Consider the following 14,361-nt stretch of genomic DNA (forward strand, 5'->3'; position numbering starts at 1 on the left):
TTTCCAAGCTGAACAAGCCCAATTCTCTCAGCCTTTCTCCACAGAAGTGGTGTTCCAGGCTTTGATCACTTTCATGGCCTCCTCTGGACCCACTCCAACAGGTCTGTGCCTTTCCTGTCCTGACGGCTCCAGAACTGGACACAATACTCCAGGTGAAGCGACGTCTTGCCAGAGCAGAGGGGCTGAATCACCTCCCTCACTCTGTTGACTGTCTTTTGATGCAGCACAACACATGGTGTCCAAGACTGTGTGATCCTTACTGACCCTCCCTGCCCCCACTCTGAATATGCGCATAACTGTTCACCTGTGAGCAGAGGGTGGGATGGGCCAGATTACAGAAATGAACACAGCGTCTTGTTGATGAACATCGAGGCAAAAAAACCGTGAGTACTTCAGCTTCATGTGTAGCTGCTGTCACTAAAAACACCTACCCCATTCAGTGAAAGGATACACTTTTTCTTATTTTTATTTAATGCTAGTGTAGTCTTAGGAAAGCTTCTTCTGACCCTTGATGTCCTTGGCAAGTGTCACTCTAGGTGAGCTGCAGCTTTCCTAGTAGTATATATACATGCCAAGGTAATGTACAGTTCACCTTGTACCCTGGTTAAGCCTCAATCTCCGGCACATTAATTATTTTTTCTTCTTTTTCTTCTTCCAGGAACTGGACAAAGAAGTCACCCCACCTCCACCCAGGAATCAAAATTACCTGCATCCCAACACCCTGCATTCCAGAAAATGTCAAGTAGGCTCAAGTCCCCCATAAGAACTGGGACAAGAGATGTCCTTGATTTGTTTAAAGGAGACAACACTCACTCATGTATCCTGATCAGGTGTTTAGAACACACACCTCTGCCATGACCCCAGGGTAGTTTCCAGGCAAGCACACAGAGAAGTAGCTAAGAGCAGAAGAGGCCAAACACACTCTAACTGCTGATGATCAAATTACCTGTGAGCTTTAATTCTTGTCTCTGGAGGCCACCAAAGCCTGCCTGTCTCAGGACACAAGTGTCAATAGAAAATAACAGAGAGACCGATACGGAATAGATAAAATGTAAGAACAACCATTCAAACGGATAAAATGTAAACATATTAACAAAATGTTAAAACGGCATAAAATTGTATAAAAAATGAAAACATAATTATCCAACAATAAAAGATTAAGAAGAATCAAATTCCAAGACAGAACATTGGCTACGCTGCAAACAGAGCACAGCGAAACAGGAAACTTCAGGCAAAACTGAGCTCAAATCTGTGGGTTGGTTGAGAGATCTTTCATTTCCAGAGCTGGGCTCCTTCATGCCGTTTCCATTTATCCAAATCTTGCTGCAGTGTAAAGAGAAAAAAGGGGAAAAGGAGTGAAGATGAAGCCCAATGCACCACAGTGGTTCCTCAGAGCAGGCGACAGTCAATTTCAGAAAAGCTGCCTCCCACAGCCCCACCACATCTTCACCACCAAGCACTTACGTTCACACGTAGGATACTTAATCACTCCATCCATGCACGCTGCTCTGAATGTCTCAGGGCGTGACGTTTGCCGGTGCCACCATTTGCATTCAAACAAAATATAATCCCCAGAAAGATAGGTCCTCAATGAACTTGAAGACTGTAGTTGAATCTTGTTGCTTTCCAAACTCTCCTCATCTATGGTACAATTCTCTGGAAAAAGCACTTTCATCATTTGCCTGCAGACCCCACACCGGACAACTGAGGCTCCCTTTGCCCAGCAAACTTTCCCACTCAGGTACACCAGTCAACAGCTGCTCGGGGGCATGGCCCCTCAACGGCTGTAGTTTACAGGATGATCCCACCCCGTGGCGCCCTGCTGCTATCTCCCCGGTGCTTCCCCAGGAAAGCTAAAGGCTTTCCCCTTGGCTTCAGCACAAAAAATGCAACAACACAGTGGCTAAGCTGTGGCCAGATTGGAGATGACTTACTGCCTGGCTTGCATCGTGGATATTCCAGTTTCCCCTCTACACACTGTACTCGGAAGGGGGGAGATGCTGGGTCTGACACATATCCTCTTTTACAGCAAAACTCAATAAAGTCGCCCGATCTGGAATACAGCTTTTTTCTGAAGATCCATTTCAACTCAACACTGTTTCTGTCCATGTCTTCTTCAGATGCTGTACAGGCCACTTGGAAAAGGCAAAGGAAGAGTGTCGTCACGTCAAACAGATGCACCACAGACCACTTTTATTTCCTCTAGAGCCTACAGAAGTTCTCCGCATCATGACATGCATCCAGCACTTTGCTCTGACCCTCTTTTACTTGCAACAGGACCCAAGTTAAAGGGGAAAAGACCATGGCTGACACCCAACATAGAGCTATGGAGAAGCCTTTTTGTTCTGACACGGGGTGAGATCAAGGCACAGGTGGGGGAAGTCACCAGGCACCGACTGCCTTCCCCTTGGTCTTTTCTGAGGTCCCTCCTTCTTTGCCTGTGCCCAGCACTTCTCTAAATTCATTTCCCCATGGCCATGTAACGGCCGCACCCCAGATTGCCCCAGCACTGCCACTCGCACCCATCCTCCCCACTCACAACCTGCTGACCTTAGCAGCATCCCCAGCTTGGCAACACGCAAGGAGCCCTGCACAAAAAAGGGACTCGTGGTTGTTCTGCCCTGCCAGCATTGCATCCCCAGCACAAGTGCCGGGATATGAGAAAAAGCAGTTGCACCGCCTTTGGCCACACAGCACATGCGCGAACCTACCGAGGCAAACTGGGGGGTTTGTCCACTGCCCGTCAGTACAGGTAATACTCTCAGATCCTTCCAGGACGTAGAGATTTGGGCATTTGTATTTGACCACTGCACCTTGGGCATATTCTCGCATGGGGAAGGAAAGGAGGTCTCCATTTTCAATAACTGGAGGTGGCCCACATTTCCCACCTTTCCCTGGAAGAAAATTCCAGTCAGAGAGAAAGCCACGAGAGCTGAATTGCAACGGAGGCCCGGCCACAGATACTACCGGACAGTAGGTTGGCACTACTCTGGGACCCAGAGGAAAGCAGAGAGAAAGCCAACTACCTGGCAGGCGCAAAAGAGTAAGAGTTTCTCATTTCTCCTGTGCTGGGATTTACAACTGCCATTTACTTGTGTTGTCCACAGCTGGAGTGCTTGCAGCTGTCTGCAGGACTTTCTCTCGTCCTGCGTAACTGTGCAGCGTTTGGCGTGGCTCTGCAGGAGAGCCTGATGCCCACCTCCACCCTGCACTGCCTGAGCCATGAGAAGAGTGGATCCAATTGCAAACATTAACAACTGTCACTGAAATGCACCACTGCAATCCCTAATGGGATAGCCCTCGGGCTCTGTGGGCCACTTATGGCCACTGAGGAGTTCACACTTGCCAACCCTCAAGTGCTGCTGCCTCACAAATTCTTATACCTATCTAAGCACCATGCTGCTGCCAAGTGAGGCCTTCTAATGACCTTGCGTTGGGAAATCTTCAGAAAAGGCCCTAGGTACCAGCAGTGGCAGTCTTTGCACTTGGCATTGTGTTCTGGAGCCACAATATTCAGCCTGGTCTGAATTCAGCTGCTACTTCTACATCCCTTTCAGCTCCCAGCTGGGTAGTGTTGGAGTCAAATGGTTTTGCACTGGTTCACAGGCTGAAACTTTCTGTATGTCTAGTGAAAACAAATGAGGTTATTCAGCGCACACAAGAAACCCCAGGAGACACCAACAGAGTGCCCAGGTATCGGCTCACCCCTCAAATTCTGCCCTTAGTTGATTTAACAGTTGATTTAACTCCGTGGTATTCAAAATATCAATGCATCATCTGCAGTATCTGGATGTCAATTAGCAGGGATGCTGTGGGCTCTGCTCTCTAAAGCCACTTCGGTCACTCAGCTGGTCAACTCACTGAACCAGATACTTGGGAAAATGTGGTTTTGTTTTCCCCAAGTGTGCCAGATATCTGTACTTGTACACAGAAATGAGGCTAATATCTGGAGAAGTAAATGCTACTGTGTCAACCTCATGACAGTGGCACTGTCAGGCAGAGGTACAAAGACAGAGAAATTACCTTTGCACTTTGGCCGCTCTGTCCAGGTCCCATGCTGACATGCTATGGTGGGATCTCCAGTCATCTCAAAACCTTGCCAGCACTGATAGCGAGCATTCTCCCCAGGCAAATACCGTGACTTTTTAACACCTTGAACTTTGCCACCAGGAATTTCTGGAGGAGGTTCACATGTCACATCTGAAAAGAGATACTTCTGCAGTCACAGAATCGTTGAGGTGTTTTCTCTATACAACCGACAGTCCAAGGAATTAATCTTGTTATAATTTCTGTCCAGATTTTCTGCCTCAGGCAAGTCACAGCTCCAAGAGTCCTCCATGGAGAAAGCAAAGAGGTGTGACAGTGGCAGCACCATCTCTCAGGAGATAGCACCGTCAAGGAGAATTTCTAGAAAAAAGCCAGTGTTTCTGTAGCTACACCTCGGTGCACAAGAAGCCAAAGCAGCCAGCCTGCCTGCCAGGGTCATTCCCCAGGGAGTAAGCACAGTCAGCCCCATGGAGATGTGTGGGAGCCAAGCAGCACTTATTCGCCCCACAGCCACAGGCTCGGGCACAAGACACAGGAGCACAGCTCCTGACAGCTCCTTGTCACAGGAACGCTCTTGCCACTTCCATAGCCCTAGCAGATCCTACACGGTTTACATCTGAGTCTCTGTGGGGATCTGCATTGATCAGGTCAGTCAGTGTGCAGCCCTGGAGAAGAACAGCTGTCTCTCTCCCCTGCTGCTTCTTCCATTCAGACAGAGCAGGGCGTTTTAGGCCCTGCTTCTTCAAGACAGTTTTGGTGCTGATAAAAATATCCTCAGTACTTCTAGAAGGCTGAAGCTAAATTGAAGTGCTCTGCAAGGAAGCAATAACAAGCACAAAGTGGGGGTACACAAAGGAACAGAAGTAAAATGGTGAAGTTATTAGAGTATTCGGGTAAACAAACAGTCCCCTCTGAGCTAACAGGTGAGATGAAAGCACAGATCCCTACCTCTGCACAGCGGTGCTTGTGACCATTCTCCATTTGTACAAGTGACATAATTTCCACCTATCATCTGAAAATTCTTTTCACATTCATACTGCACTCGAGCACCGGGCAGATATCTCTCCTGTTGAGCACTAGTAATATGAGCATTGGGAATTTCAGGTGCAGCTCCACAGGTGGCATCTGAAAAGAGAGGAGCAGTTAAGAACAGTAGTGCAGCAACACAACAAACAGAGAATATTGAATTCCAGAGCACTGCTGTTACCGATCAGGAAAAAAAAGATCTGCATTATGCAAACCACTTTCTACAAGTAGAAAAGAAAGAGACGAGAATCTATGTTCTGCAGCGCATCACCAGACACTACTAATTTTGCCTAGAGTGACTGAAAAAAAAGAAAAGGAGTTGCAGAGATCAGCCAAAGGTACGGGTTGGCTCTGTACAGCACTGTGTACCAAAGGGTTGAGGACTGAAGTGATTTCTTTATTATTTGAAGGTAACTTTCAGGAAGTGACATTCTTAGCGATGCACAAATAAGAGACATTACCAGTTATCTCCTCCTTTGCAGCCAGTATCCATTTCTTCATAACCCTCTGGTTTTTGGCTTCTCAGAAGCAAAAAAAATAGGTAGTGTAGCAGTACAATCAAAACAAGTCCCTGGTTGTCTCTATTGGCCTTACTTTCCTGTGTGCCTGAGTTGACATTATTTTAATTCACAGCATGAATGACTAAGAAGCATCATAGAAGAAGTAGAACCTATACCTTCACAGTAGGGTGGTGTTGTCCAATTTCCTTCTCTGCAAATGATTTCAGGGACACCAATAGTCAGGAACCCTGCATCACACTGGTAGCGAATTGTTTCACCGGGCTCATAAATTTTCTTCTTTCTACCTTCAAACTGAGCATTGGCAACTTTTGGAAAACTTCCACACGGCATTTCTGAAAAGACAGAGAAAGCTGATGCTTCTGCTAATGTGATACACATAGAATGATTGTACACTTTCCACCAAACAGATGCTTTAGAGAGCTTTTTCTAGTGTCTACATAGTCATTCACTGACAGGGGATTTTATATAAAAGGTAGCATACGGAAGATTAAATAAGTCATTCCTCTAAATAGCACAGATTTCTGGCAGTGAAATATTTAGATCCTGTTTCTAACCACACCAGAAAATTTTAATAATCCTTGGATTATGAAGATGTGACCAGAACACAATGTCATAGCTGTATAAACAGTATGAAGATTTCAAGAATGCAAAGTAATATTTAAAACTAAACTTCATCTAAAAAGCTGTCCTTGCATCCAGTCTGTTTTTCTCTGAAGACACCTGAAAAATATGGAGTTAGTGTCTCTTACTAATCAAACTCCAGTTTAAAATGCTTTCCATTTCATTGCTAAATGAACTACAAAACAAGTATTTTTGTGTATTACCCAGGCATGTAGGAGCTGAAGTCCAGTTTCCCATAGAGCAAGTTATTTCTGGTGGGCCATTTAACTTGTATCCAGGATGAGGAACATACTTAAGTCTAGCACCAGCCAGATAAATCGTTTTCCCTTCTTTTTCAATTTTTAAGTTTTGATTTTCCAGCCTGGGGACATCAGCACATTCTAGAGGTTGAGGTGGCAAACATGGTCTTTCTATAAAATACAGAAAACACAGATAAACAATAAGGCAAGATACTCAATATTCCAATAACAGATGCTGTCTGAAATGGGAAAGAAAAATATATAATCAACCAAACATAGATTAAATGGCTTGAAAGGAAGATGAAGAAATAGCTAAAATAAGTAACGCAAAACTTCTCTCTCCTTTCCCTCCTACGTGGGGTATCTCTCTTTTCCTTTGAAGCAAAGAAAAGCCATTTTCCTTTTCATACCAAGGAGATACAGTTAAAACAGCGTTAATAACAGGGAAAAATTAATAGCCAGAGAAACAGAAGATACATTATCTTGCTTCGAGATACTGAAATTGAGTTTCTACAATGTTAGCTATTAAATTTTTCTGCCATTAATAAAGTTGTATCAGTATCCTGCAGGGTTGTGTGATGATGACATGACAAAAACGAAAAAGAGAACTTTTTTTTTCCTAACTTATTTCCTGATACGTTCAGTGGATTAAATCTCTACAGAGCCCTCCTGAGACAGGACTGTCCCAACACTTCCTTTTTCTATGCTACTATATAGTGAGTGGACCTAAATTATGTTTTATATTCATTTTGAGTTCATAGTAAATTAGGTTTTATTAGTTGACAGATCATTTTTAAATAATATGTTTGCACTTAATTCCATAATATGAATGACCTAATCCCCATCAAAGTTCCTGTTCAGTAATTGGGAGTAAGACTTTTATTTCAGTAAAAGCTGTTTTATGAACTGCTCAAGAATTTATTTTTTTTATTCTTCTCTATGTCTGCTACTTATCAGCAAATATGAAGACTCACATTCAATGCAAAAAAGAGAAACCATGTGGCATCAGAATTTTGCAGCTTAAAAATACAGACGTGGTTGACACGTTGTGCACATCTGCCACCAGCTGACACCTCATTTGTCCTGTGCTCAGCTATCTCCTATTAATTTCTCAAAACACTTTCTCCAACCTTTTAACAAGTTTACAAGATGTCATATGCACTAGTAGTATTTTAACAATTGCTTTCTTGGCATTTCTTGGACTAGATGGCTTGAGTTATAACACATCATTTATTCTTCTATTACAGGAAGAAGCCACAGAAAGAAAAGGAGAACAATTAAGAAGGAATAAAAATAAAAAACCTCAAAGATTGCTACTACCACAGCTGAATAATACATAATACTATTTTGTTCAGCAGGATACTGTTGTGGGTACCCAGTTAAAATTGAGACTCCATTCTGTACTGCTATAAACATGCACACAGCTCTTGAGGGACTACCTACAACTTTTATATGCCATGTTAAATAAATTTGTGTGAATAGAAAGACTTACTTACTGTCCAGCAGTTGGTTAACTGCACTTTCTTCAGCAATTTATGTGCCATTGTTTTTCTGCAGTTACCTGTTCACGATAATCTTAACATGAATAACACAATCCTCCTGCTGATGACTGCAAATGCATAACACAGAAATTCATAATAAACTAAATGAAAAAAAATAATCCACTACTGACCCAGACAGTGAGGTGGCGATTGCCATTTCCCTTCTATACACGTTATTTCATTCACACCGATGAGCTGGAAACTCTCCAGACATGAAAATGTTATTTTACTCCCATGCTTGTAATTTCTTCCAACTGTTATCTGTTGAGCACCAGGAACCTGAGGCGGAGGTGGGCATGTAGTCTCGTCAGCTAAGGACACATACTCATGTTATAATAGGACGTAAGATAGTGTAACAGTTCATCTCTTATTACAACACGAACAACTAAGAAAACACTGATGTTAGATCATAGCATCTCAAACTTTAATTATAACATCATGATCATATCATTCTGCTTCAGAAACAATAGAGCGGCCCTCAGATGCTCATATGCTTTCAAACTTGTGGAAAAGACCATCACAGTTGTGACAACAATCTAAGTTGGAGCTCCTTGTAGTCCCCCCTTTCACTTACACACAGTTCTACACTCCTCTGGGCTCTCCCTGTTCCTCTCTCTATAAACTACTTTAGGAAAACTGGACCAGCTTCTGAGGTTCTTGTCTTCTTTTGGTTTGCTGTTGTTTTTTTTCTTCATAATTAGCTGATAACAAAGCTAAATAAGAATGACCAAAGGAAACAAAGAAATAAACTTCAGTTTTGCCACTCAAGGAATGAAGGGCTACTCCTGCCAACAGAAACTAAAAGGGAGGAGAGGAGGCAGACCTAGGAAGGAGGAGACCTCAGGGGCTTGATTTGTTGCTTCTAGTGGTTCCATAAAACTGGGAAGGTAGGAACAGTTTGTTTTGAAAGGAATTGCTCCTCAAGCAATTGCTGCTCCGTGTACTTCTCCCACTTCTATGTATCATTTCCCATGAATGTGGCACACCAAAAGCAGGCAATGAGACAATGATTGTTTTACAGTCATGCCTTCTGCAGGCAACATCCTACTTTTCCATAAAAAAAGGTAGACCTGCAGGTATCCAACATTTGGTGTGTATTAGATATGGGGAAACTTAGGTCTGTGCCTTTCTGTTGGTCAACTCAGCTTTTTACTTGTTTCACCAGGAAGCAATTGCAAAAAAAAAAAAAAAAAAAAAAAAAGCAGGGAAAAAAAAAGAAAAATTGAGAACAGAAAAGCTTTGAATGGTGTCAGGAAATTAAAGAACTTTGGCTGCAGCTTGAGCTATGTGCTATTCTCATTTGCACCAGAGTAAAGACCTTTAGAAGAACCAAGCTTAAATTTATCATTGTATCTTTACTCACTCAGAAGTGACAGTGTCAACTCTTCCCATTTGTCAGCGTAGAGATTATCAAGCCTGACTCACTAAAATAGTGTGTTTCTAAACTGAGTTAACAGTTCAAATTATTCCCATAATTATTCAAGACTATCCTTTAGCATATAATCAAGTAAGCACATATATAAGCATGTAAGCATTTCCATTTCTGACTAGTGGCACAGTCACACTAAGAAGCGTTAATAATGAGCATTTTTCATTCCTACATGAAAAGAAGAAATTGTATTCAAATCTCAAAACATACCTGTGCATTCAATATCTGGTGACCATTTTCCAGACACACAAGCTGCCTCTTTAACAATTTTATCAGCTGATGTACATTTATAATATATAACTCCATGGAACCCCTCCTTTTTTGTCTTGGGAAGACGAGCATTGCGCATTAGCCTAACGTGTGTTGGAAGCACACACTGAGGAGATGGATCTGAAAAAAATGAAGAGGAAGAGCTGTTAGATTTAGTCCAGATAATACATACACATTCACCAATAAAGAGGTCACAGTTTTCTAATGCAGGACCATGTGACAGTAATTTTTTCACTGTAGTTTGAGGTAACCCCAAAGATTCCTGAGTTACAGAAACAGAATAACTTTTTGTTCCTACTATCTAAAGCGGAGACTGTTCCCACTCACACAGCAATTATTTTTCTGTTGACAGGATCCTTTTCACTGAGTGTAGTAAACAATATAAAAACTAAGCACTCTTTTCTTCTCTAAAGCTATGAAAATATAGCAAAATGGGTGAGAAATCTTTTACTTGCAAAAACAGGAGAATAAAGAAGTGCTGCTTCACACTGAACAGTCTTCCGTGGAAGCATATCTAACCAGGTTCTTGTCTCCTTAACTGGTGATTCTGAGAGTCAGTACACAAACTACTCATGAAAGTTAAGCAGACTATGTTTTGTGCCAGATTCAATCCTCACATAATAGTAAATAAAGACACTGTGTAGTCAAATCACTGATGAACATAAAATCACTTCTGAAGAAAGGGGGAAACAAGAACTGGATATATCATAAAATATGTTCTGTTAAAGATAAGTGAAGTGCTGAAGTAATTTGTGTAATAAAAGACTCCTTATCGTGTATGGATTTTTTTTCTTAAATTACTGACTTCAATGTAAATTTCTTTCTATTTCTTAGGAAAAGGCTTTGGTTTATATATTTTTAAAAGACATTGCTTTATTTCCATTTATGCACTGCAAAACAAAATGGGAAGATGAAAAAGAAGGGAAAACTACTGATCAGAAAAGCAAAGGACTAATTCACATATAAATGGTGAGGATGGAGTAAGCCCAGCACATTGTGGTTATTTTTAATTTCCAATAGAAGTTTACAAAAAGCAAAATAGTATACACAGACATAAAAATAAAAATAATTAATGCACTTCACTACTACTTTATTGCAGGTATGTCCCTAAGCTTCTGAAGGTTCATTAACAGGGAGAAATGCTGGAATATGGGTGAAAGCAACCATACACCAAACATGTTGATAGATAGTTGATTTCACCCACTGTGCAAGGTCTGCTTTCTTCCCCAAACCTACTCAGAGCGCTTACAAAGTTGTAGGTGCAGAATCTTTCCAAGATGGAGAACATGTTCACGTTTAAAAGAGGAGTAAATTAAAAAAAAAGCCAACTTAGTTGAGATGCATAAAACTATAGTATCTCTGGCTACCTATTGGTCACTGAAGATCTTGAAATTCTGAATAGAATTGCACTCACATATGAAAGATTTATGGAAATATTATGGAAATAGATTACCAGCACACAGAGGTAAAGGCTTCCATTCCCCATTAAGGCATTTTATTTTCATTTTCCTAGAATTGCTAGAGTCTTGTTTACATCCACAAACTACTTCATCACCATGCAAAAACTCAGTCTGGTCTTCCTGATGAAGAACAACATTTGGAATAGAGGAAGGTGATCCACATGGCATTTTGTCTTCTGTTGAAAAGAGCAGAAGTATTTCCCAATAATATTAGTCTCACATGTATAGCTGAAAGAACTTAAATAAAAGTAACTGTATTTGCATTTGGTGAGTCAAACCTACTCCCATTGATTGTAACAACTAAGCTTCAACACAGCTGGAGTATATGTATGTTTTAGTCAGTTTATTAAATCCCTCTGCTGTCCTTTCCCTTCCTTTGCCATCACTGTGGTAATTCCACAGCATGCTCCATGGTAGCTTCAGGTAACATTGTCTTTCCAAACAGTTTTTCATTGGTACATAACCCTAAACTGTAAGAAAAACTTCAATTAATCCCACTCAATTGAATCCCTAAGTGAGATAAATCCAACTCGCCTAGATCCCTGATTCTGATCAGTAAAAATTATATTTGATTATACACATACACATTTGTAATTTGCATTTTCATTATTATTCTTACAAGAACTGAAAGCAACTGTAACATCACTTACAGGGCTGTGGTGTTGTCACATCTGTGTGATAACAGCAGTTCCTGCTTTGGGCTGTCACTGTTGCAGTGGTAGTGACAGCAAAGAGTAATAGTTTGCACAGATCAGCACAGCATGTGAGTGGGTTTTTTTGGAAGGTGGAAAAAGGCATGCAAGGGGAATGAAGGCATATGCCTGCTCTTAATGTGGGAGAGGGAAGATCTATGATAAAAACAGAAATTCGATTTGAAAATCTCTGCATTCAAGTTTGGACCACTCTTCTTTCAAGCCTGTGCACTGAAACTGTTCTCACTATTTCAAGGACTGAAAAGATGCATACTCCATGCTGTACATTTTTAAACCATCAGTGTTGCTCATAGAAGACATCAGACTATGTATATATAGGAACAAAAGACCAGCTTAGACCTGGAGCTGATCAGAACCACTTTTAGGGGTAAAACAAAGAACAGGTATCTAACACATTTAAAATATACAACATATCTAATTCAGAACTTGCAGACCTGTGGAAAAAGAGCAAGGCATAAAAGCATACTAGAAGACCTAAAAATTGCCCAGATCCTGTAAGAAGGAAGAGGAAATCATCAGTATCAACATCTTATTTCTCCCAGTGAATGACTTAAGATAATGATAATGTGCTGAAACTTCCCCTCAAAACACATCAGACTGAAGCCATTGACTTTAGGATCCAAAGAAAAAGTGGAAGGATGGGCATAACACCAGAAAAAGGGGTAAATAAGAGAAAGTGTGTGTATAACAATTGTAATTATAAATTATTTTTATTACTTAGCTATTCAGTATTATTTATATATTTATAATTAATCTTCATATATTATGTCTTTTTTTTCCTTCCTCTTTCTATGATAATTTGATCTAGACTCACAAAAAAATCTTTGATTGGACTGTTAAGATCTCAGTTATACTACTAATAAAGTTTTGGCTTTATATGCAGTGTGTGTTTACTTTCATCTACAACTTGATATTGATGTAATGTTATTCTTGCATATATGTAATTTTAATTGTGAAAATGTCTGTGAAGTATTGGAGTACAGTGAATAGACTTCTCACAAGCAAGAGTTATCTAAATTACCAATGCAAGAGGGAGAAGGTGACCATTGTCCATCAACACATTCTATTTCCTTTGATCCAATCAATTTAAATTCAATGTTGCATTCATATTGCTTTCTATCCCCATGCTGATATCGTTCCACAGAGCCGCCAGCAACACTTCCGTTGGTAATCTCAGGTGGAGGTCCACAGCCTCTGGCATTCACTGAAATCAAGAGATCAAATTTATGCTCTGAAATCAGTAACCTTAGTACAATTATAAGTTAAATGCAACACAAAATAAGTTGAATTTATTGTTTAAAGCTAAGAAAAACCAGTAGACCACATTAAACAGGTCATTGATTTATGTCATGGAACATCTGGATTTATGCTGAGTTGGAGATCACAGAGATATGCATGACTCTGGCTTACTCTACTGTTCTACTACCATGCACTGACAGTTTCCTGCTATCATAAAAAAAAAAAAGAGATTGATAAAACCAACCCAGTTTTAAGAGAAAATGTGTTACATGGATGGCAACTTCAGTATCCTTAAAAAAAAACAAAACAAAAAAAACCCCAACTTATGTTACGAAAATCGCCCAGCAAGTGAGACGCACTGTATGTTGAAAGCATAAGCTTCTGATTGAGTGAATAGAGCTCCTGTTAAAAGGGAGCTAAAAGTGTTCTTGAGATAAAGACCCAACTATAAGAAATATACTTTTTTAAAAATGCAAAAGTGTTCGAGCAAAAAGAAGGACAAGAGCATAGGAGACAACAAAGAAATTGACTGAATGGGGAAGGGAGATGAGAAAGATGAGATTCCTTCATCCTCTCAAGCTGCCCCATGAGAGGGCATAGGACCAGCAAAACACACTCTCTTCAGATGCCTCTAAGTTGTGCCCCGTCTTAAAAAGAATGAGAAGAACAGGGCCACATATCTTCCCTTCTGCATGAGTTTGTTCATCCTACTATATGAAGCTGAGTAATCATAGAATCATAGAATCATTAAGGTTGGAAAACACCTCTAAGACTTAAGAGCCCAACACCATCATGCCTACTAAATAATGTCCTGAAGTGTCACACAGTTTTTGAACACCTTCACAGATGGTAAATCCACCACTTCCTTGGGCAGCCTGTTCCAGTGCTTGACCACTCTTTCAGTGAAGATTTTTTTCCTAATATCCAATCTAAATCTCCCCTGGTACAACTTGAGGCCATTTCCTCTTGTCCTGTCACTTGTTACTTGGGCGAAGAGACCAACATCCACTTCACTACAACCTCCCTCCAGGTAGTTGTGAAGAATGATAAGGTCTCCCGTCAGCCTCCTCTTCTCCAGGCTGAACAGCCTCTATTCCCTCAGTCACTCTTCATAACACTTGTGCTCCAGACCAATCATCAGCTTTGTTTCTGTCCACTGGGATATCCTCTGTACTGCAGCGCTCAAATCAGAACACAGTATTTGAGGTGTGGCCTCACTAGCACTGAATACAGGGCATGATCACTCCCCTAGTCC

At 41.0% G+C, this 14,361-nt stretch overlaps 1 protein-coding gene across 1 annotated transcript in view; it reads right to left on the reverse strand.

Annotated features, from left to right (window-relative positions):
- Positions 1-281: 281 nt before the first annotated feature.
- Positions 282-14,361, reverse strand: part of CFH (complement factor H) — a 34,993-nt gene continuing 20,913 nt past the window's right edge. The window contains exons 13-24 of the mRNA XM_054073013.1: positions 12,889-13,071; positions 11,148-11,330; positions 9,635-9,814; positions 8,127-8,306; positions 6,419-6,625; positions 5,750-5,926; positions 4,996-5,172; positions 4,024-4,200; positions 2,712-2,894; positions 1,935-2,135; positions 1,465-1,656; positions 282-1,323 (exon numbers count right to left, since the gene is read on the reverse strand). Of these exons, the coding sequence (XP_053928988.1) occupies positions 1,310-1,323; positions 1,465-1,656; positions 1,935-2,135; positions 2,712-2,894; positions 4,024-4,200; positions 4,996-5,172; positions 5,750-5,926; positions 6,419-6,625; positions 8,127-8,306; positions 9,635-9,814; positions 11,148-11,330; positions 12,889-13,071 (2,054 nt within the window). The 3' untranslated portion in view covers positions 282-1,309. The remainder of the gene's footprint in view (positions 1,324-1,464; positions 1,657-1,934; positions 2,136-2,711; positions 2,895-4,023; positions 4,201-4,995; positions 5,173-5,749; positions 5,927-6,418; positions 6,626-8,126; positions 8,307-9,634; positions 9,815-11,147; positions 11,331-12,888; positions 13,072-14,361) is intronic.

The sequence above is a fragment of the Cuculus canorus genome, chromosome 8 (assembly GCF_017976375.1).
Source record: "Cuculus canorus isolate bCucCan1 chromosome 8, bCucCan1.pri, whole genome shotgun sequence".
Classification (NCBI taxonomy): Eukaryota; Metazoa; Chordata; class Aves; order Cuculiformes; family Cuculidae; genus Cuculus; species Cuculus canorus.